We start from the raw sequence: 25,019 nt of genomic DNA, 5'->3' as shown, positions 1-25,019 counted from the left end.
TTCTTACTGCCAGACGATATTAGTCAGCTTAGGGGAAACTTGAATATTTTTTTATATAAACTTACTAAAAAGGTGACTTTTTAAATTCATTTTTAGTAGTAGTAGTAGCAGTAGTAGTAGTAATAGTAGTAGTAGTTGTAGTAGTAGCAGTAATAGTAGTAGTAGTTGTTGTTGTTGTTGTTGTTGTTGTTGTTGTTGTTTTTGTTGTGGCTGTAATAGTAGTAGTAGTAGCACTAGTAGTAGTAGTAGTAGTAGAGGTAGTAGTAGTCGTAGAGGTAGTAGCATAGTAGTAGTAGTTGTAGTAGAAGAAGAAGTAATAGTAGTAGTAGCAGTAGAAGTAGTTGTAGTGGAAGCAACAGCAGCAGCTGTAGTAGTAATAGTAGTAGTAGTAGTACTGCAAACCCAGGCTCATCTGGACGTGAACTCCGTGCACTACAGGCTGTACTTGTCTTTACATTCCACCATCATTTTGAGGGATAGGGAGGGCAATGAGGGGCTTCACATAACCGGACAACCTCACTTCCTGTTATATCAGCGCCATCACATGAGTACGTTCCACGCCAGGAAGAGGCACCAAAAGCAGGGTACAAAATTGTGACATCAGAATGAAAGGGGTTAAGATGCTTTATAAATACTTCACCCCTTGTGCGTGTATATACTTAGTGTGGAGGTGGTCGTTCTGCTGATAACATAATGAGGGTTCTGTCCCGAGCGCTGTTCAGAATACACTTCATTGAATTTCACGGCCAGCTTTGTGTATTGTTTATTATATATAGCTTGTCCTTCTGGATTATGTTTTTATGTTGGCCATGTGTTCATTCTTGCGTGGGGGATTTTTTTTTTTTTTTTTTTTCGAACAGTGGTTAGTGACAGATATCAATATGCCTCTTCACCATAGCCAGCATTCTCGTCATTTAAGGAAGTTCCCTGACACAGTTTCCTAAGCGACTTATTTTGCCTAATAGACCTTACTGTGTTATTCTGTGTTATATAAATCCTTCAAACCTCGCCATACTCTGCATAAGTAACGTGTAAAAGGATAAACCAGCCATAGCCAAAATTAAATCGCTAAAGAAAGGGTGATACGGAGCTTCCTTACCCGACCAGAATACGGGTCTTTCCTACATTAAATAAAATCGTCTGGTAGTAGCAAGAAACAAGAAGAAAATAAAAAAAACACGTCATCGAACTGAAAGGGTTAATTGTGTTACTGTAATGGGGGCTAGCGTGTCTTGTTAAATACATTAGAGAGAGGAGAGAATGAGAGACTGACTTGGAGAGTGTGTGCGTGAGGTGGACGGGACTAAGGGAAGGGAACACCGAGGATGAGGTGGAGAGGTATATGAGTGAGTGGGGGATGTCAGTAGGAGGGAGGGCAAACTGATGACGGGGGATGAAAGGAAAAAAGCAATTTGTGGTCACCTCTTCCGGGATTGAGGCGCTGATTAGAGAGAGAGAGAGAGAGAGGGGTAAACAGGCAGACTGATAGACAGATATATAGGTAGATAGACTTTTACCTCAAGGAGTAGTGTGTGTTCAGTTTGTTATCACAGTAAAAGGTATTCATTTTTGGAAGAACAGGCCAAAGTTTTACGCCTATCGACTGCGCGAGTGATTAAGGGAGACAGTCAAATTTTACCAAGTCTCAGTCTTCCTCTAAAACAAGGCAGGTATTAATCGGTTTACATACAGGTCCCTAAATGTATTGCTGGCTGGGTGAAGAGGAACAAGAGGGGAACAAACTGAATCCAAGAGTCTGATCGGCACGAGAATCATTTTAAGGGAGCAGAGAGGCTATGTGAATCTTTCTCTCTCTCTCTCTCTCTCTCTCTCTCTCTCTCTCTCTCTCTCTCTCTCTCTCTCTCGTGGAACGTCTGTAAGCAATATGGTTCCCATTTTTCTCTGCGGGACATATTGCTGGAGAGAGGCGCCTTCACGCAGCAGCACCGATATGACCAGGCGGTGGAGTTGCCCAGTTTTACAAAGGTCCCTCGCCTCCCTCCCTGTCCACCAGAAGGGGGATGGTGGGCCGCAGGAGGAGGGGAACTTCAGCCTGGAGTCAACTGCGATCACATTGCAGATGAACATGGGGCCACTACTACTACTGCTACTACTATTACTACTACTACTACTACTACTACTACTTTACGCCAAGCCAAAGTGAGTAGAGTATAGCTAACAAATTCAATCCAGTTCTTTCTTTTTTATTAATGTATATTCTTGCTCCCACCAGACGATTTTATTCAGCTTAAGGTAGATTTCTCGTACTAAAGGTATTATTGAAACCTGTATCCAACCCCTCCAGTTCGAAAAGTCTCCCATGAGAAGAAAATCGCCTGAAGGTAGCAAGAACGAAATGTACATCCTCGGGTTGAAGGAGTTATTTCAAAAGTCTCTCTGAAATTAATAAAATCGCCAGGAGACAGAAAAAAAAAAAAATGTTTCGTTCCTGCTGTTTCTGGTGGTTTTATTCAGCTTACAAGAAAGGCTTCGAAACTGAACTCTTCACTACTCGAGATCCTTTGTATGTTAAAAAAAAATCGTCTGGAAGTATCTGTATCTACTTAAATTCAGACGCGTTAGTCCTGGAAGGGGTTGCCACAGATTAATAACCTCCGCCACCATCTCCTCCAACATCAAGCTGCTCGCCCTCCAACTCACCTCCCCCTCACTCATATACCTCCCTACCATATTCCTCCATCTCATCTTCCGTCTCCGTCTTCTCCATATCCCCTCCACTTCACTCACACACATTCTCCCATCATCATGTCCTCCACCATCAGGCTGTCCGTTCTCCAACTCACGTCCCTCTCACTCATATACCTCCCCGCCCTATCCCTGCATCACATCCTGCGTCTCCGTCTGCTCCATATTCCATCCACTTCACTCACATACACTCCTTGTCAGTCCCATTCTCCGGTCTCTCTACGCGCTGGGGCCACCTCAGTGTACTTCTGAATGTAGTAGGAAGAAAATAAATGCGACCGAGAATGAGGTGGAACGATGGAGTGGAGAGAGAGATATGAGACAGGGGGGAGGTGTTAAGTTGGAGAGAGGGAAGTCAAAAGGACAGGTAAACATTGAAGCGATTGGCCGCCTCTTTTTCGGATTAAGGAATCTGGCTATATATAGACAGAATATTGATTACTAAAGATAGAATTGATTACCGAAGACCTTAATTCGACTCTGATGATACACAGTTACATCTAACTTTGTTCTTGCAGCCACGAAACGAATTTATTCACCTTAATAGACATCTCTTCTATAGTTCTTTCATCTTAACTTGGCCAAGATTTTCGTCCTTCTGCAGCTTATTTCACATAGCTCATTGACAGAAATAGACAATTCAGTGTCTCTACATCCTATACATGGCACCTATTCGTGACTACCATCATATTCTTGCATTAATCTATTGCCACACCTCAGCAGTCAGTATACAGAGATTGCAGTATTAGGTCAAGTGAAAGTGAAAGGAGCATAGTGAACGGACTGACACAGTTAGCTTAAGATATCACTTCAAAATAGAGAAAAAAAAATTGTCAGGGAATAATAATAGTAGTAGTAGTAGTGGTGGTGGTGGTAGTAGCAGTAGTAGTAGCAGCAGCAGCAGCAGCAGTAGTAGTAGCAGTAGTAGTAGTAGTTGTAGTAGTAGTTGTAGTAGTAAACTGTTCTGAAAAGCTTACGAGAAAATGTGTTATGATATTCTAAGCACATTCTTGTCGTCAAGGTTTTGGTAACTCTTTATGGGCGTTGGTTATTGCTTTCATTTCCTACATTTTTATTTTATGCATCAGGTTTTGGATATACATGTATGCTAGTCAGTTCCTTCCCTGAGGCCAAACACTCATTTTAGCTATTGTTATTTCTTTGGGTGTTTCTTGTGTTCATTTCCCTGCCTCTTTATCTGTCTCAGAGAATCTATCAATATTTGTTAGTCTGTCTATCTGTCTGTCTTTATCCGTCTGTATATCTGTCTGTCTATCGATATATCTCTCTCTATAGGCTCTTCAGTGCTGATATGTCTATCTGTCTGTCTATCTGTCAAGCTATCAGTCATTCAGTCTTTTATCTATCCATCAGGAGCGGAGGGGCCAGGGGTTAGGCTGCTTACTTATAACATTTAAGGCAAGGGTGACCAGTTGCCCTTCCCTGAGCGGCAGTATATAAGCAATAAACCCCAACCACTCTTCTAAGTCCTTTTATAGTTGGAGCACCTTAACCCAATTGACCACAAGGCGTCTACTTGGTGATATGGTTACCTCCCAGCGTTTTAAATGGTTTGCTGGGCTACGAAAACCCACTTGGCTTGTCATTCAGCGTAGAGTCACCTGAAGACAGTTCTATATCGAGTGATTAGATGTTGTGCGGCCCCGTCCCCACCTGCCATCTTATTCCTCTCTTTCTTTCTCTCTCTCGAGAGAGAGAGAGAGAGAGAGAGAGAGAGAGAATTTAAGACCCATATAGCAAATAAAAATCGTCTGAAGAAAGCAAGATTGAAGATAAATCGGACCGAGAGAGAGAGAGAGAGAGAGACAGGCTTAGTGAAGGGAAATTTACTTTTTTTCCTTCATTTCTTGACACCACCAGACGATTTTATTTACTTCAGTACAAGCATACTTTTTTTCCTTGTTTTTTAAAGCCAGGATTCCGAGGGCTTGAATGGCGAGTGAATGGAAGTGTGACCCTTTCAACTGGGCGGACTTGGGTTAGATTCTCATTCTAACAAGTTCTTTACGGCTCACTGAACCCTGCCTCACAGCACCCTCGAGTGAGAAAGGAGGTCGGAATGATGATGAGGGTTATTATTATTATTATTATTATTATTATTATTATTATTATTATTATTATTATTATCATTATTATTATTATTATTATTATTATTATTATTATTAGTGATAGGTGGAGGCAACCATCATCCACTCAGTTGATGTAGGGCTGCCTACTTCTTCCTTCATCTTTATCATTCTTTTTCTGTGTCAGCCCTCCTCTCCTCCTATTTCTCCCATCTTTCCTGTCACGTTTTATTACTCTTCTTTCCTTTTCAGGTGGATTTACACTGAGTGACAAGCCTAATGGTTTCCTGTAAGCCAGGAAACCATTTACAACGCTGGGTGGTAACCATATAATAACTAACCCATACGTGTTCCTACGTGTAGCAAGTGGCTTGGCGGAGGGTTAGTGCCATCAAAGACAAACGGCCACCCGTCACGGGATCATGGTGTCTGGCTATAGAAAGATGGATTATTATTATCATTATTATTATTATTATTATTATTATTATTGTTATTATTATTATTTGTTGTTGTTATTATTATTATTATTATTATTATCATTTCATGAAGGGGTTGAAGGATAACGTAGTCTGTTCTTCCACCTCTGATTTCCATTTTATTCAACTTAAGGGGAAAAAATCTCTCTCGGATGAAAGTGGCTGATAACCCTCTCGCCGTCCATCAATTTTTAATCTATCCTCGCTGCCTCCAGATTACCTTGATGGCCTCGTGCAGTCGATAGGCGTAAATCTAATCTTTTTTTGATTCCCTCAGACGATTTTATTCAGCTTATCCCTTATCGTCCGATTACTTTTTATTCATTTTATTTTTTTGTGTCATGTCCAGATTATTTTATTCAGTGTACGAGAGCACCATGGTATGTAGTAGTAGTAGTAGTAGCAGTAGTAGTAATAGCAGTAGCAGCAGTAGTAGTAGGTGGGATAGAGAAAGATAAAAGACGTATAACCGGGCAGCGGACCCGACCAATTATATTAGTGCCACCACGTGAAGGTGTCCCTCTTCAGCACCAGAAGGGGTTAATGAAGGCTACATTTTAACCACCACCCCAGCAGCTCGAACAGAGACAGACAGACAGAGACGAAGACAGAGACAGACAGACAGACAGACAGACAGAAAGACGGAATACAAAAGGTTAAAAAATACAACCTCATAATGAAAGGGTTTAGCGATGACCGTGCGTCTGTTTGTCTTCACCAGGAAAAGAAGACTGGAGGAGGAAAAACTATTGGGAATCCAGGAAAATTTACCAGGAAAAATAGAAGGAAAAAGGGGATCGTGTATATCATTATTGTATTAGTCGGTCACGGAAAACGAGAAGTGTGTGTGTGTGTGTGTGTGTGTGTGTGTGTGTGTGTGTGTGTGTGTGTGTAAATCGGTGTGTGTGTGTGTGTGTGTGTGTGTGTGTGTGTGTGTGTGTGTGTGTGTGTGTGTGTGTGTGTGTGTGTGTGTGTGTGTGTGTGTGTGTGTAAATCGAGATCAACAACTGGTCTTTCTCTACAGCAATTACCATAAAGGTACCGCTATGTGAGCAGTTACCTAAGTATCTACTCAGCTCTCTATAATCAGTTTTTTTTTTCTTTAGTGCAAGGAAGAAGGAGCCAAAGGCCATGGGTCTGCAAGTTGCTCCCTCCAAGAAAAAACTAAAACATGATAACAGAGAGCCAAATTCAAGATCCAGTCGTTTGGTAACGTATGTGTTTGTATATTATTATGCATGGATATACATTTAATTATACCAAGGGTGGTCAGTTCATATCGCTCCACTAGAAATTCACCTGGCAAAATAATACATGTTGAAGGATGGCTCAGTCTGCAGGTGTGGGAGTGGGTAATGGAATGGGAGTAGGAAATGGATGAATGGCGCAGGCTAGGCATTGATAAAGTTGACAGCCGTCCCGCAGTGCACGAGACGTCGCCCGGTGGAGTGGAAGAGGAGTGTTATATACTGACCGTCCTGTATATGTAAGGCACAGTGGCGGCTTCCTGTATCATTCCACTTTTTACTCCAGTCAATACGAAACTCTTGCACTGTTTCTGATTCTTTTTTTAGTTCTAGAGATATCACTGGATTTCGATTTGTTTTTCATGCAAAGCAAAAACTAACCAAACAACAAAAGCTTGCAATAGATGGATAACTAGACGGATACTGTAGATAGATAAAGCCGTTGTTTTTGCCGAGAAAACAAGATTATTAGAAAGTCAGCCTCAAGATCAGTTCATTTCGATATATCTTGGGCAGGTTGAATTTAAATTGATTGGGGTCATAGGGAGATAGAAATATAGACTGAGAAAGGCAGATACAGAGGTGACCTGCTGTGTGCAAGGATGACTGAGAGTATAGGCTGACTCATGCCTTACAATGCTGGAGGCAAAATGGGTGAGTGTGTCCTCTCAGATCGATGCTACGCGCCGGTCGCAATGGAGGGGGATGCAAGTAGCGAGTTCAGAGGAGCAGTGACTATTTAAGTAACATCAGTAGAGATAAAGACACACGAGAGAGAGAGAGAGAGAGAGAGAGAGAGAGAGAGAGAGAGTTGAAAGGAATCACGAAGAGGAGGAAAAATGATGAGACGAGAAAACTTTGACTCTACCCTGTTAAGAAGTGTTGTATGTGGGGAGCTCACTGTCTCGTTATTTATCATAAAGATATGAAGAGAAATTAATGCCCGCAACAATACACTAGGGAGCCATTGTCGTAGCCAGGGGTAGACTTATACTAACTAGCAATCTATTCCTTCCTAGAACTTGGTTTATTTTTCCAGGAAGAATTAGAAACACTGAAAGACTCTTCACTGTCCTTTTCTCGTTCCCCCTGCAAAAGAGACGTTACATACAATGATTTTTCTCTCATGGCTTAGATTTCTTTCTTTCTTTTTTTTCTGTAGGAGAGACATGGGAAGACTGAACTCTTACTTCTTTCTCTTTCCTACCAAAATAAGATCATCCTTACGACAGGAACTTGATCTCATGTATGTTCGAGGATCCTGCACTGGATTTTCTCACTGAACTACTACCTGTTATTATCCAGTGTTTAGGTGATAGCTGGAACCTAGAATGCGTTTATTTCACCCTGACAGACAGCCTTCACACATTTCAGCTCGCGTGTATTCAGCTAACCTGACCGGTCGGTCTTTTCACCGAGGTCCAGTGAGAGCCACCCAAACTAACCTAACTGGGTTGGTCGTTTCACCGGGGCCTCTCCCTAGGGAGCTGGGAAAGAATACTTCCCCAGTATCTCTGCTTGTCGTATGAGGCTACTTAAAGGGGCCTTTTTGTCTCCAGTCTTTCTTTTCTTACTGTCCTTTTCTGCTCTTCTGTCCTACCTCTCTTCTTGATATTTTCGTGTTTCTTCTGGTCTTTATTTTCCCTCTACTCCACCCTTGGGGAGAGGGGGGGAAAGAATACTTCCCCAGAATCCTTCCGTGTCGTAAGTGGTGACTAAAAAGGGCCTTTTTGTCTCCTGTCTTTCCTTATTGTCCTCTTCTGCTCTTCTGTCCTATCTCTCTTCTTTATATTTCCGTGTATCCTCTGGCCTTTTATTTTCCCTCTTCTCCTACAGTGCCATATACCTATATTATGGCTTGCTGCTAATTCTTCACTATTCCTTCCTTCGCCGGGGGCCACCGAGAGCCACTTAACCTAACGGGTCGGTCTTTTTACCGAGGGCCATCGAGAACCACCTAACCTAACGGGTCGGTCTTTTTACCGAGAGCCACCGAGAGCCTCCCTAGCTAACCTAACGGGGTGGTCTTTTCACCGGCGGCCATCGAGAGCCACCCTACCTAACATAATCTAACCTAACCTTACCTTGATTTTCCAGTGGCCCTCGGTGTCTCTCGGTGGCCCTCGGTGAAAAGTCTCCTCAAAGGACCAGAGCATGTTGAGAAAAGTATATTAGTGGATTCTTGTCTGAGGCTGGGTTTTACCGCCCAAAACACTGTGTTGCAGGGACGGCTCACTCAGCATGATCAGTGTCAACCATGTGTCAGTTTCTTCATTACATTACTTTTTAGTATTATTTATTTATTTATTTACATATTTACTTATTTATTTATAGTGTCTGCTTTCATTTTCCTCCCCTAATGGCATGGTTAGTTATTATGTCTTAAGGAAGACAAAATGTCCGCTCCTCGCAAAATCAGACTGAGCCGGGCCCGCAACACACAAGACGGGAGAATGCATTTTTACGGTCCACTCCGTACGAAAATGGAAGTGTGTGTGTGTGTGTGTGTGTGTGTGTGTGTGTGTGTGTGTGTGTGTGTGTGTGTGTGTGTTATCAGTAAAAAGTAACATATGAAAGGATATACTACAAAGGACATGCTACCAGCCCTCACCTTAACTTTGTGTGTGTGTGTGTGTGTGTGTGTGTGTGTGTGTGTGTGTGTGTGTGTGTGTTCGACTCAAGGGATAGGCCTGCTCCTGCTTTACTGAAGTTGTAATTTCTTTCTTTCATTTTAAATTTGTTTTCTATCCCCAAACGAATTTATTCGGATCTGGGACGACATCTAATTGGAGAAGTTAAATTTTACCTTCATTAACCCCTCGTCTAACAGGACCTTTACAAAGTTGAATAAAAGCATATGAAGGTAGCAGGAATATAACAGACGAGATAGGCAACACTTGCAAGCAACTGCGTGAAATGTTGACTTTTGTTTCTTATGCGTGAACATACATTTGCTTGTAACTCAAATTAACGAACAAATTACGGAACAAACAGGCTAGTGGATTCGTGCAACTCGAGCTCACTTCATACCTAACCGCGCTCAGGGCCGAGTCGGCTAGAACACGTGCTTTTTTTGGTTTCAAGTGGTTTTACATCCGTCTTTTAGCAGTTACTTGACCTTCCTTTTACTCGTTTTGGGTCATGAATTTAATTTGAAGCTTTAATAGAAAAACCGTGAAACGTGTTTTGAAATACCAGGTACTGTCGGGAACAAAAATCATGTCATCTCTCCCAATTTTCTTTCCACTGGTTTTGAAAATCAGTCCCGTGAATCTACAGCAACTGATCTGGTAATTTTATATATATGGGCACCGATCAGCGCCATCACTGTTGTTTAAGTCAGACTCGAGACCAATTTTTAAAGGCCATGCGGAGAGAAGCAGGAAAGGCAGCTGGACCTCTGTTGTCGATAGTACGAAATATTTATAGTAATTTTCATATCAGTCGAGTGGGACATAAATGCGTGAGTCCGTGGCAACCAGTGCTGGTAAGGAACGAGAACACCAAGGTCGCTAATGCCAAGGAGAAACAAAGAAAAACGACCTTCCTTTCCGAGTATGAAACTATTGTGAAAGTAATGAGAGAGAGAGAGAGAGAGAGAGAGAGAGAGAGAGAGAGAGAATAAAAATAAATAGTGGGAGCTTACTGAAGAAAAGTCAAGGCAAAGCACTGTAACGGGTTTGTCAGTCACCTCATAGAGAGAGAGAGAGAGTGTACCATTAGTATTAATATTAGTATTATTATCATTATATCTAGTAGCCTCGTACACATTGAATCCGGTGACGTAATTAGTCGCTTGTTTATTTTTCCTGCCACAAGACGATTTCATTTAACTTCGGGCAGAACTCTGGTAATGAAGGGGTTAAGGAAGGCCATATCTAACTCCTCCAGTCCAAAAAAAAAGTCTTGCCAAAGCCGAATAAAATCGTCTGGTGGTAGGAAGAATAACAGAAAAAAATAGTCCTGGGAGTGAAGGTATATGAGAAGAATCGCCTGGGTTAGTTTCTGGTTAGGCTGAGTTAGATGTTATACTAAATTAGGCTGATTAGTTAAAATTAGCATTGGTTTAGTTGAGCTGGGTTGGGTTGTTATATTAGCCTAGGTGAAAATTTTTGTCTCGTGAGGTTAGGTGAGGTTAGGTTTGGTTTGGTATGGTTAGGTTAGATCAGATTACATTAGGCTAGGGAAGGCTTGGTTAGGTTAAGTTAGGTTAGGCTAAGTTAAGTTAGGTTAGATTAGGTTAGGTGTGGTAAGAAGATTTGGATATGTCAGGGTAGGGTTTGTTAGTTTAGCATTGACAAATACCGAGTCAGCGAATACCTATTTACATGATAGCCTCTCAAGATAACAGGTAACCTACAGCCGTGAACAAATACTACTCTGCAAGCTGTGACCTGGGAAGGTGCTACACTATTTTTATGTGACAGCAAAATGGAGCACAGAAGAGAAGAATATGAGGAGAAAGAATGTCCTCTCGTTGGGGTAGGAATGAGAAATGTGGAAAGCAAGACACAATGTTGACAAAAAAATATTCGGAAGTGTTTTGCTCCTACCTGTACGGTACATGAGGTGAATTGGTAAGTGATGCGTTTCCTGTGTTGGGTACGAGGAAGGTGGGCTAGGGGTAGAGCTGGGGTGATGTGGGGTGCAAGGGGGAGAGCTGGGGTGATGTGGGGTGCAAGGGGGAGAGTGGGGAGGTCGGGAAAACGTCCGTGGTTCCCTTGAAACTTAAAAAAAAAAAAATGTAAGAGAAGGACCACTGCACCATAACCTTATTTAATTTAATGCGAGAAAGTCTTTACCTTAGCTTAAATCTTTTTTCCTTATCACTCACACACACACACACACACACACACACACACACACACACACACACACACACACACACACACACACACAGGTCCGTATTTGTGATTCCTGTCTGCCTGATTATATTTACGAGTACCATGTATGAGCAGTTACATGAACCAGCAATCACAACACATAATGTTATGGTAAGTGAGGCTTTATATATAATTTTCAGTACAACCTACGCAGAATTCATATGATATTAAACGTTCTTTGAGTTAGAACAGAGAATGAGATACTGACTAGGAGAGTGAATGTGAGTGAGGTAGAAGGGATGGTGGGAGAGACCGAGGATGAGATTGTGAGATGGACTGGGAAAGTGTTTAAGGGAGAGGGGTGCGCGCATTAAACAAAGGCCATCCTGATGGCAGAAGACAGAATGACATGGAGGTGATTCATTTGTGGCCTCCCATCATGCAGTTAAGAGGTCTGGCTATAGATAGATGACAGGAGGGTGGGTCGTGTAATTTAGTGTTCTAATCGAGGTATTGTATCGCTCTGCGCGTGAACTGAGCATGTTGGCGCATATTCACTGGTAATGCTGGATTGAAAGTGAGTCTAGTGTCATATGTCACTCCAATGATTTTAGTAAGGGGAGTGTGTGTCACAGATACATTGTTGTTAGGGATGTACCTGTGCTCATGTTTGTTGCTGTTGATGAGTGTGGTGGTGGATCTGGCTAGTGTGATCGTCAGCTTATTGTCCTATACCCATCCCTAAAGTTTTAGGGATGGGTATAGGACACTGTTCCAGTGTACAGGCTGTGTTTGCGGTGTTGTGTGTGGATATTATAGTAATGTTAGCTGCATATGACGCAATGTTTGTGGGTGGTTTGGGAGTGGGAATTTCATGCATGAATAGGCTGAAAAGTGTATATGAAGGAAGAAAGCCCTGGAGAACTCTGTTAGGGAAGTTTCCTGTTCTTGACGACCTGTCCTAGACTGTAACAAGTGCTTGTATCAGATAAGTAGTTGGCAAGCCAGCATTTGATACTGTCCTCCATGTTTATGTTGTATAATATGATCAGCTCGCATCAAGGTATGGCATCAGTGGCTTTGCTAATGTCTGTTGTCGTAAGAAGTATATATTGTGCGGGTCTTGCAGAACTGATGCTGTCATTTGAGTATCGGGTGAGTGAGTATGGATACGGATGGGATGATTGGTGAGTTGGTAGGTGGGTAGTTGGGCACAGCTAGGTCCATTGTGGAAAATATCTATGGGGTAAAATGGCCCATAGTTGAAACGGGTCCATGGGGATGTGTTTGAAGGAAGGGGGTCCAAGTGGAAACGTAGGTCCCAAAATTTTGAAAGTCCATGAACAAAATAGGTCCATGGTTGAAAATGGATGGATTTTGGGATTTGATGTGTGTTCATGGGGAGAAGGTACAGGTAGGTTAGCAGGGAAAAAAGAGAATATAGATACCTGGAAGGAGAATAGGTTCTTTGGAAAAATATTTCCATTGGGAACGTAAGTCATTCAAGGGAAAGGAAGTTCATGGAGGAAAAGGGAGTCCATAGTAGACAACAGGTCCAAGGAAGAAAGCAGGGCCGTGGAGTCTGTAGATCTGTTTCCAGAGTCGGACACACAGGGGTAATAACAGAGGAGTTTACAGAGCTGGGGAGAAGGAGGAGGACGAGGAAAAGGAAGAGGAGGAGGAAAAAGAGGAGGAGGAGGAGGAAAAAGAGAAAAGAAAATAAAGCCAGAAGAAAAGACAATACGTATCACAGTTGCCTTGTCATTCTCTCTCATTTTCTTTTTTTTTTCTTTTTTTACCACAAAATACTCGACTCATCCCCCATTTTCTGCGCATGTGTTCAGGGGGGTCTTATTTTTCTTTTCTTGTTCTCCTTACTCCCTCTCACACTCCATTTGTTTCATCTCTCTCTCTCTCTCTCTCTCTCTCTCTCTCTCTCTCTCTCTCTCTCTCTCTCTCTCTCTCTCTCTTTCACGTTTCGGGCCACACAGAACCCATCTTCAGAGAGTCCTGTGCAGTCCGAAACGTTAGGAAAACAAAGAATTCTAATTCTAACCTGTGTCTCTCCCACCCAACATTTCCACTTCTCGCACTGAATCATCTACATCTTCAGCAAATGCTTGTCAACCCCAGAATGGTTTATGTGGCATTTGTATGAGAGAAATAAACATAGTAGCCAGTGAAAGATGTATTATACGTATGTGAAGTACTGTGCTAATCTACACCACGAATAAAGCAAGAGTGTTGCCCAGGCAGCACGGGCAACATCCCTGAATCCGTTCATGCTTTCCTTGGCGGATCCTCAACCCTTCCACTAAGCTCGGAAATATCATATCAGAAGTTTTTTTCTTTTTACAAACACATACACGGGTCTAACACTGGCCTTACCCTGTGACCTTGACTTTTGACACATTGTTCAGATTGTTCACAGACTTAAATAACTTCATTCTTGTCCTATCTTCAACCCTTCTCCCAAGTTTGGTCTAAATTCTAAACTGGATAAGAATAATTAAAGTTGATTTTGCTAGGTCAGCGTTTGATCCAGCCCTGTGGCTTTGAACCCTGAACTATTACTCTCAAAAACAGCGTGTTTACACATTGGCGGACCCGTGTCGCCTCCACCAAGTTTGGGTAAAATTGCGTCAAGTTTTTCTAACTAATTTTGTTCTACACACACACACACACACACACACACACACACACACACACACACACACACACACACACACACACAAACTGGACTCACGGTAAAGTAGTGCAGAGAAACTGGCGTGACAAGGGAGGGGTCTAAGTAAAACAGGTGAGCAACATTCTCTCTTTCCCTGTTTGCTGGTCTTTTGTCTTATTAAGTATTCTAATAATAAATTCGGCGTTCTCTTGTTATATACTGCCTTATGATGTTCTTTTGTTGGCTTTGGTTCTCTTTTGTGATATAATTTCTTCGTTGCTCCTTCTTTAATATACTTGATTTTTTACACTGCTTGCTGGCTCAGTGGTAACGTTCTCGCTTGCCATCTGGCAGACTGGAGTTCGCGCCTCGCTCAGGTTGCGAAAAGTTTCACTGACGAAGTGGGTGGTTACTGTTCCCCTTGAGCAAGGGCATGGGTGTGTGCGTGTGTAAAGGTCACAGCCTTGCCCTTAGATTGGACTATATGATCTCTCAGCTCCCTTCCGGGAGGGTAAAAGCTGACGATCACGACCATAAAGTGATCCTGACCAACACGGTGAATTACACCACACACACACACACACACACACACACACACACGCACGCACGCGCGCGCGCGCGGGTTCTCCTGTCAAAATATAGCACCTCTTCTCCCGTATAAGTCACGGGTGTAATACCAGCAATGAAAGAGCGTCAAATATAACAAAGACAGATTAAGTTTAACGAAAGAACACCAGATAAACACACAGTATTACAAAAAAGAAAAAAAATCAAAGTATATAAAAGGAGGAGCAACAATGAAATATCACAAAAGAGAACCTAATCCAACCAAAGAGCATCATAAGGCAGCATGTAACAAAAGAACGCCGAATTTATTATAAGAATACCTAATAAGACAAAAGACCAGCAAACAGGAAAAGAATGTTGCTCGCCTGCTCTACTTAGGTACCTCACTCGTCGTACCAGTTTCCCTGCACAACTTTACCGTGAGTCCAGTGTGTGTGTGTGTGTGTGTGTGTGTGTGTGTGTGTGTGTGTGTGTGTGTGTGTGTGTGTGTGTGTGTCCTTCAATTTTTTCCTTCTATAACTTCTCTCCCTTCCTTCTTTTCCCTTTTATCTTCCTTCCTTCTTATCTTCCCACTTCCTTTTCTTCCTCCTCTCCTCTTTCTTCCTTTATCTCCTCCTCCCTTCTCCATCCATCCCTCACACCTTCTCTCTTTTCCTTCCTTCCATCCGGCATTCGTCTCCCCTCCACTAACTCTCCTTTTTTCCTTTTCTACTCTTCCTCTTCTCCCTTCACCTCCTTTCTTCTTTTATCCCTCCTCTCCTTTCCATCTTTCCTTCTCCTTCCCCCTCCTCTCTCCCTCTATCCTCCTCCCCCCCTCTATCCTCCTCCCCATTCCTTCTTTTCTTCTCCCCCTCCCGATTCAGAAGAGAGGGCGAGTGGGAGTGGGTGGGAGTGTGTGGTTGAAAAACTTGTCCCTCCTCAAAGCACCCCACCCATTCCGGTAAGGGAAGCAGGTCTTATAATTATGCTGCTTGTTGTTGATGGTTATGATGACGATGTTGACGGGGATGGTGGTAGCGGTAGTGGTAGTGGTGGTGGTGGTGGTGGTAGTGGTCGTGGTGATAGAGTTTCCACAATATAGGTGTGAGAGCTTCTGTCTCTTAGGGAAACGGCTTACAGGGCCTACCTGGATATACAGACACTCACATAGATAAATAGATCGAATGAGGGATAGACAGACAGACAGATAAATAGATAGATAGGTGGATGGATGGACAGACATTCAATAATTTACACCATATATTTACCCCTTCACTGTGACTTATAATTCATTTTTCTCAATCACTACGGATATAATTTAGTTCAGGAAGGTTGGATATCACCGAAGGGGTAAATGAAAGCTATCTAACCCTTCTAGTTCTCAAGTCTCTCCTAAGCTGAATAAAATCGTCTAGAAAAAAAAAGCAAGAATGTCATAGAGATATGTGATCGGATTAATGACTTAATAGCTTCTGTAAACTTATATATTTTGTGTATCTTTATTTTATAGCTTTCTTGATTTCCTTTTATTTTTACAATTGCTATTATCATTATGGTTATTGAATGACGTGCTGAATTCTTTTTCTTGTGTGTGTGTGTGTGTGTGTGTGTGTGTGTGTGTGTGTGTGTGTGTGTGTGGTGGTGTGAATTTCCAAGTGACCGGATCCTACAACACAACTGATGATATAGTATATTGGCTGACAAACTTTTCCGTTTCGTGATCCTTTGGACAAAATACTGTGATATCCGTGGCCTCCCTCTAGACTACGTGTTGAAGAAACAAAGCAACGTCCAGGGAATGAATATGCTGGATATGAGATTTTAACAATTCGGGTAATTAAAACTGAAAAGCGGTATGAGCATGTAAAAGACCACTTAAAAAGCTATTGAAAACTCAGCGGCATAGTTTAGTTAACTTTGTATTTTGCTCTACCAGTGGAGGTATATGTGGTTGCATCATGCAGTAAGGGCACAGCAGGAGAAATCGTCCACACGGAGACGATTACGTTGCCATTATTTAATGCCCTGCGAGTTAGAAATTTACACTTTGCAAAGATAGGTATAGGTAAGACTGAAACACACAGTATCCAGCTTGCTGTTAAATGGGCAGCGGCCCATTCTTACCCAGACCTTCGTGAAGTTCCTCTCACTGAACGTGCATCTGGCCAATGAAATGCTTCAAAGTTCCAGGAGTTCATCATGCATTGTCTTCAGGTATGACCTGCACGACATGACAAAAAGAGAATTCCTTACAAGCGTGCCTCAAGAAAATCGATATCAAATTCTGGTATTAGTGACTCCAGATGCCGCAAATTATTCCATGGCCCCCCGAGAAATGCACCGTGGCCCACTAGGAGGCCATGGGCCCCTGTTGGGAACCACTGATGTAGGCCAAAGCGCCGAAGATAAGAGAGGTGATTGGGCCTTAATCCTCACTCTCAGGACAAGCAAATGACCCCCCAGCCTAACTGTTTGGACAGAGTAGCCTAAGCCTGGGCCTGTACTCCCCTACTGGGGCAATAAAGTACTGAAAGTATGTAAATGATGCACAGTTAAGACAATAAAGGACTGGATTCATGTTAATCAGCCTCACTAATAAAAGCAGTAAAAAACTGGATATATGTTAATGATCCACACTAAGTCGATATAAAAAGTAGTAGCAGAAAGACGTATGTAGCGTGCAAGAAAATACTAAGTTCTATAAACAGAATAAACCGCTGAGGAAGAAACGCTACAAAAATCCTGCGCCAAATGAAATACACTGTACAGTACGTCCCCGACTCTCCCACACCTAATTCTTTGTTAATATCATCTGACCCCTTCTGTTACTGATGCACACAGCGCGGGAGAGGGACGCCAATCCACCTGGACGGAGGGATTGCCTGGATGCACAAATGTCCCCTAAATCCCATCTTATTTCCCGAGAGGAGGTGCGTGATTCCTGAGCTCGAATGAATGATGAGCCAAGGGTTGCAACTATTGCTTTTATAACAACAACAACAACAGCTACTACTACTACTACTACTACTACTACTGATGCACGCTGTCGGTTTTAGACATGAAACACAAGAGATAAACGAGGTACAAAATGCCAAATAAGCTGTTAGTTCAGGTCCAGGAGGGAAAAATAAATCGTTACAGAAGAATCGCTGCGAAGTCTTTTATGCTAACGGAAGATAATCTCCCCCAACCAGTGCCTATTTTCACTATATTTATTGAAACTTTCTATACTTTATTTACTTCTACGTGGCCTAATATTGCCATCTCTGTACCATGAATGATGAATTATAACAGCAGTCTATAGTGTCATGAAAATGTGATATGGAAAGGTGTGGAGCCTTACTATTGCCCTTTTTCTGTCTGAGTGACGTGCAATTAGCTGCAACAGGACAAAAATCTGGGTCAAGTTAAAGTGAAAAGAGTACAGCACACCTAGCTGAACGACTCGTCCAGACTACTGCACATCGGTATTCTCTTGTATGCTTCTATGTCTTTCTAGCACCGACAAAGATTACATAAACACCATGCAGTAGTAGTGGGAGTTGTAGCCCGAGGTTCGTTTGAAACATGAACCCAGTAGAATATGTTGAAGTTGTCCTTCCTCGGGAGTCCACCATCCTCCACATGAAGGATAAGGATGTTACTAAGGAATGTGTGTTGTTGTTTTTATTGTTGCTTTTGTTGTCGCAACCCCGGTCTGCCTGGCCGAACAGTCCCATCGACCACATGCAAGCAGCCTCCTTCCTGTGGAACACAGCGCCTCGCCAGTGTCGAAACAGGGTCCTTCTACATGACGCGATGTAGGGAAAATGTAGAAGGCATACCTCCTAAGAAGATGATCTGTGTATAGGAGATAATAAGTAGCAATAGCCCAGACTTCGACTACTTAGTAAATGTACTCGAGTTCCCCGCTGGCAGTGTTGTGCTAAGTCAGCTACAGGCCGTTCTTGGTACGTTAATATGCTCCTGTATGTCATTATTAAAACGTTATAAATAAAATACCAGCAATGATCACGGTGAATTATGCAAAAATAAATCGCTGAGGGAGAGATGGTACAAAGCCTCTTCAAGTCACGAACCGTCTCTTCTCCCCACTCCCATCGCCCCCTGAGACAACCCCGTACCCTGGCCCTGTGAACAGACCGTCACCATGGTGAGGCCGTGACTTGCAGCCGCAAGGCCGACCCACGGACGTCGCAGTTGCACGGTTACACCACCTGGCACCATCACCCGCGTCAGTTCCCTTCTAGCCTCGTGGGTGTGTGCACGTCGCTTTCATTTGTGTGTTCGCCCCTCTCCCTCACGCGCGGTATGTCGTTCAGTCCTGTGTTTAGGTTGGCCAATGTTCCCGCCCGCGAATGGAACACCACCTTTGAAGACACTATCAAACGAGTCTTCCCGGGGACCATGGACGATTCTGACGCTGTGAGTAAAGCAGGAGATATAGAAATTTTGTAACGCCGGGGATATATTAATTTTGAGGTAGAATTAGGCAAATTTTTGTAAGATATGTGGATTTCAGTGTATATGAGTGCCTTTAGGTTCAAGTTCACCTGTGGTATTTCCCGGTGATGTGCTAGCCGTTGGACTGACTCTAGGTGGTATGATGCGCCTGTGTATAGATGTTTAGCCTACTGTATACTTATGAAGTAGAGTTCGGGGCTTGAATGGTGTGTGAATAAGAGTCGTCCCGTTTAACCAGAAAGGCCTGTAGTTAGTTTCTATATTTTTGTTTTTCCTTACGCATAGGACTGTACCTCACTCAACCCTCAGGTAGGGAAATAGGTCGAGATGATGATGATGATGGTGAATGTACAGCCAGATGAATGCAGGTTGGGACTGGTACCCATGCGAATAGTGAACGTATTTGCTTAGTGTTAATATGCATCTGCTGCCTTAGTTTACGTGCTGACAGTGCTTTCCGGCTTGTCACATGGCTAAATGCTCATGCCTAGAATGACTAAATGCAGGTAGTGTGAACGTGCCAGGTGCATATGCTAATAGGTATGCATTTCCTTTGAATGAGAATATAGGCTATACAAGTGCTTGTGGGTCCTTCGGGCCCTCTCGCACTTGCTCCTGCGGAGGGCTTTCGCGCTACGCGCTTGCTTTCACGTGCTTCGCACTCGTTTCCTCGTGCTTCTCACTCGTTTCCTCGCACTTCTCGCCCGCGTTGCGATCATTTCAGGTAATCTGAGTCACGTTTATGTACTGTTCTAGTCTAACGTTGTCACTATCGGCCGTCAAGGCGACATCGAAGGGCCCATGATGGTCCGAAAATTCATCTCACCTTTTTACGAAAATGTGTGCCTCTCTTCGATGCTTTTCGCCGTGGCAATCTAACAACCACCAAGGCAACAGCGTGGGAAACGAACAGTAAAAATGCTCAATTCGGCGGCTCTGATCGTCTAAATAGTACAGGGTCGTGGCACATGGCTCGAGTAGACTCAATTTCTAAAAGTCCCGGTACCGAATGAACTGTTTTCCGATCCAAACTTTGATCGCTCTTAACTCTAATTAAAAATCATCAATCGTGATGGAACCAAGTTTTTCGACATCAGCGAACTTCCTGCGATTTTCATGTCAATTTTGGTGCACCAGGACGCCTCCGTACCGAAGAAAGACGCCCTCACCTCGCTTCGGGAATGGAACCTAAGTTGTCCGCACGCAAGTCCAAGATATTAACCACTCGGCCACGGCAACCGACCGGGCGCCGCGAGCGGCGTTTTTTGGTCAAAATTTGATAGCCCATTAATATAGTAAAAGTTTTTCAATTGTGATGAGACCAAGTTTTTTCACATCAGCGAATTTTTTGCATTTTTTGTGCCAATTTCGGTGCGATTTGAATGTGTAGTTTCGCCTGCCCAAAATACACACACACACAGACACACGGCTACTGCTATAATACGTTAGATATGCAGTGGTACTAAATGTACTTGCTGATTTATCGGCTGTTCGCTCTAACGTAGTGTTTGCTAAATGTACGCTCTAAGATGCTGTTGTTGTTGTTGTTAAGTAACCGCGGTCTGTCTGGCCGAGCAAACCCATCAACCGCAGGCAAACAACCACCCACACTGGGTTGTCCCGTGCAGTGACCCAGAAGAAAAAAAAAAAAAAAAGAGAGAGAGAGAGAGACGGCTTTGTAAAAACCCCTTGTCGGATGTTTGTGTTGAACCAGCACGGCGGTTATGATAACTTGGCGCCACATATCGACTCTACTGAAAGAGAAAAGGAAGGAGACGTGGAAGGAGGGAAAGGACGAAAAAGATAGAGAAAGAGGAAGGAGAGAAGGAAGTAGTGGAAATGGAGGAGGAGGTTGTAAATATAGAAGGGGAGGGGGGAATGGCTAATGAGAACAAGGGGAAGGAAGTGAGGGAGGGACTAGTAAGATGTAAGGAGGAGGAGAGGGAAGATGAGGGTAGGAGGGGAAGGAGCAAGAGGGGGGTTAGGGGGATGGAAGATGAAATTAACTGAGAAATTGGGGGAGGGGAGGACAGAAGCGAGGGAAACAGAGAGAGAGAGAGAGAGAGAATCCGAATATTATGAAAGGTAATGAGGGAAGAGAACAACGACCAAGGATAAGAAGGAAAAAGAAAACTAGGAAACTTAAAGTAGGTAAACATTGAACCCTTCAGTCCGATGACACCTTTTATTTTTTACTCCACATACTGTATCATGTGCGAGAAAGGGACGCCTTCGTGTGGTGGCATCGATATAACAGGGTGGTGGAGGTACCCAGTTAAGCACACACGTTTAGCAATAGAAAGGAGCAGACTTAAGTGTGCAGTCCACAGGGCCCACGTCCAGATGAGCTTGAGTCCACAACAATAACAATAATTTCAGACGATTTTACTCAGCTTATCGAGAAAAAGAAGGGTGTGAAAGGGTTAATGGGGACTTTCTTGCCCCGTCACCAAAAACTCTCTTAATAGTTGGGGGCGCGGTAGCTCAGTGGTATAGCACTGAGCTCGTGGCCGGGAGGTCGCAAGTTCGAGCCTCGCCCGGGGCCAACCGTTGCCGGGAGGGGTAGCTTCTTCCTGTAACCTAGCGGGGCTATATGGCCTTTGATGCCTAGCCCGGGGAATTCATTTCTCCATTTCTCTTCATGGTTTATAAAATCGCCTGAAAGTAGAAAAAATAACTAAAGAAAATAGGTTGTCTGATCAAAAGGGTTAAGAGAACCAGACTCAGTTTAGTACATGCTGACTGAGGATACTGAGTGAGGATGTTAAATGAGGATACTGAGTGAGGGGGCTAAATGAGGATACTGAGTGGTGGATTCTGAATTAGGATACTTGTACCCCCTCCCCAATATGTCTACCCCCGATGTATATATGTCCCCCCCCCAATGCATACATGCCCCCACTAAACTTGCTGACCTAGCACGCTTTCCCAGGGCCCCACGCCTGGGAAGACGGCGCGACTAGTTCAGTTCATAGCAGACAGCCAAGACGGGCAGACTATTTTGTTGTGAGCTCGTAATAAACTCCTTATCTAGCTGTTTGTACACGGAGTTTCTATCACCAAAGTATTGCAAGTTACATACTGAGTGAGGATGCTAAAGGAAGATACTGAATGAGAATACTAAGTGAGGATGCCAGATGAGTGAGGATGCTGCCTGGGGATATTAAGTAAAGATGTTGGGTCGGGATCCGGTTGAGGTTGCGTCGGGGCACTGAAGTAAAATGTCAACACCGTAAACAGTACAGTTGACATTTATTAGGTAATTCATTAGTTTCACTGCCATTCATTATTTATTGCTCCACGGGTCAGAGAACCTCAACGGACACCACAGCGTCATCCCTTTGAACAATAATCTTTTTACTCTACCTTGACGTAAAATTGCCATCTCCACCCTGAATGCTGAGTTGTGGTAATAGCTCAACACATGAATACAATGCTAGCGAAGAAGTGCTGTGGAAAGAATGCAGAGCTGTAGTATTGACTTTTTTCGCCACTGAACTGCGTGAAATAAGCTGCAAAAGAACGAAAATCTGGGCCAAGTGAAAGTAAGAACAGTATTGTCATTACCTAAAAATGTCTTGGGGTACACGAAAAGCATCAACCAGTATCTTCCGAAATATATCTTCAAATACTCAAAAATGCTTGGAAAATAACAACAACAATTATTATTATTATTATTATTATTATTATTATTATTATTATTGTTGTTGTTATTATCGTTATTATCATTATTACTATTATTATTATTATTATTATTATTATTATTATTATAGTTTATAATGATGATACAGTGCATGAAAGTAGTCGCTTTTGTACCTGTTGGCCCGACCATACCCAAGCTAAAACTCTTGTACAACCCGTTATTTTTCTCTCTTTGATGACTAGTCTCTTTTCTTCTGATCCTTCTTTGATTACTGTCTATCTGTCTATCTATTGCCGGACGCCTCAGTCCCGTAAGGGATGGCCACAAACAAATCGCCTCCACATCGCCCTGTCCAATGCCACTCTACTGCCCCGCTCCCAGCTCACACACCCCTGTCTCACATACCTCTCCACTCCATCCCTCCATCTCATCCTCGGCCTTCCCCTCCCTCTCCCCTCCCCCTCCACCTCGTTTATATGGAGCTCTTATTGATTACTGTTCTCGTTTATTTTTATCCCTCTTTGATTACTGCTTTCATATAGTCTGATCCCTCTTTGTTATTGGTCACGTTTATCTTGACTTCTCTTTGATTGCTGTTCTCGTTTATTTTGTTCTCTCTTTGATTACTGTTCTCGTTTATTTTGTTCCCTCTTTGATTGCTGTTCTCGTTTATTTTGTTCCCTCTTTGATTACTGTTCTCGTTTATTTTGTTCCCTCTTTGATTGCTGTTCTCGTTTAATTTGTTCCCTCTTTGATTGCTGTTCTCGTTTATTTTGACATCACTTTGATGACTGTTCTCTTTTATTATGGTCCTTCATCGAATAATTTTCTCCCATGCCACATATGTTCCTACCTAAACAACTGAACCACAAAGAGATCATGGAGAATAAGGAGATGACAACAATTTCAGGCTATTCACGCGAGGTCAAACATCATGCCGGGCGCCTAGAACTTAAAAAATCTCCTGCCCATTTTAGACATAGTTACGTTCTCCCTACGTGTCAAGTGGGGTTGGTGGAGGATTAGTGCCCCTCCCTGTAAAAACAGTTAACTCTAAGCCCTTGACCACCCCGTTTGGGATACATGGCGTCTGGCAATGAATGAATGAATGAATACTTCAAATGGCGCTGGCTCATTTCTTTAGCATAATTTGCCTCCTCAGCATCAGAGACTCATTTCCACCATCCATTTCTGTCTCACATGGCACCAGCAGACCCCTACCATACCACTCGCTACACCGTTCTGACCCTAACTTGGCCCAGGTTCTCGTCTCTTTGCAGTGCGTACCTCAGTGGCGGAAAAAGATGTGCCACGGCTCTACATCCTTTCCATTGCGCTGCTTCGTAACTAGCACCATACTCTAATGTCAATCTGTTCGTACAAGTCAGTCGTCAAGGTGGAGAGACGGCAGTTCTAGGCCAAGTTAGAGTAAAAAGGGTACAGCTACAAATAGTTGCACACAGACCTGACTCGCTTGAACAGACGTGACTCCCTTTGTTCAGCTGCATCTCCGCTCCAAAGGGAAATCCCGAGACCGGATACACACATGATGGCCCATATTCTCGTCAGTTAAAATTCCCTAACACCTCTTTTTTAAGCGATTTATTTTGCTTATTATACCTCTTCTGTGTTACTAAAATCATTCTAATATAACCATAATCTGCATAAATAAGGTACAAAATGGTATTAGCCAGCTGTATCTAAAAATAAATCGGTAAGGAAGAGGTGTTAGGGAGCATCCATAACCAACGGGAATACGACTCCATGACAAGCAGGCTGCAAGAACAACACTCATCCTCTAGTCATGTGCTTCATATCCTGCCGTATCACTCACAACCCACAGCCTAAGAACACTTTTATGGTGGTGGTGAAGGAGCGTTGTGGTGTGGATGTGATAGGAAGCGTTAGGAGAAACACAATGAGGTGGTTTGGACATGTGGAGAGGCTGGAGAGTGAGAGACTGACGAGGAGAGTGTATGTGAGTGAGGTGGAGGAGGGGAGAGGGAGGGGGAGGCCAAGGATGAGATGGAGGGATGGAGTGGAGAGGTATATGAGACAGGAGGGTGTGAGCTGGAAGCAGGGCAATGAAATGGCGGGGGACAGGGCGACATGGAGGCGATTTGTTTGTAGCCACCCTCGTACGGGATTAAGGCGTCTGGCAATAGATAGATAGATAGTATTTTGCTTAAGACCGAGGATAAGAAGGAGGGATGGATGGAGAGAGAGTGAGTGAGTTGGAGAGAGGATGGGGTGGAGAGAGAGAGTTGGAGAGAGGGGGGAATGAGCTGGAGAGAGGTTGGGGTGGAGAGATGAGGTTTGAGTTGGGGAGAGGATGGTGTGGAGAGAGGGGAGAGTGAGC

General features: G+C 43.3%; 1 protein-coding gene across 1 annotated transcript in view; it reads left to right on the top strand.

The window, feature by feature from the left end:
* The first annotated feature begins 11,462 nt into the window (after positions 1 to 11,462).
* The window catches only part of LOC145391043 (uncharacterized), a 35,329-nt gene continuing 21,772 nt past the window's right edge, over positions 11,463 to 25,019 (top strand). Inside the window, exons 1-4 of the mRNA XM_080265775.1 lie at positions 11,463 to 11,510; positions 16,682 to 16,939; positions 18,404 to 18,503; positions 18,695 to 18,978. Of these exons, the coding sequence (XP_080121901.1) occupies positions 11,463 to 11,510; positions 16,682 to 16,939; positions 18,404 to 18,503; positions 18,695 to 18,978 (690 nt within the window). The remainder of the gene's footprint in view (positions 11,511 to 16,681; positions 16,940 to 18,403; positions 18,504 to 18,694; positions 18,979 to 25,019) is intronic.

This window comes from Coenobita brevimanus, chromosome 16 (genome assembly GCF_032717465.1).
Source record: "Coenobita brevimanus isolate Jiangsu-jjx chromosome 16, ASM3271746v2, whole genome shotgun sequence".
In the NCBI taxonomy this organism is placed as follows: domain Eukaryota; kingdom Metazoa; phylum Arthropoda; class Malacostraca; order Decapoda; family Coenobitidae; genus Coenobita; species Coenobita brevimanus.
The sequence above is the reverse complement of the archived record's forward strand: the minus strand, read 5'-3'. Positions and strand labels throughout refer to the sequence as shown.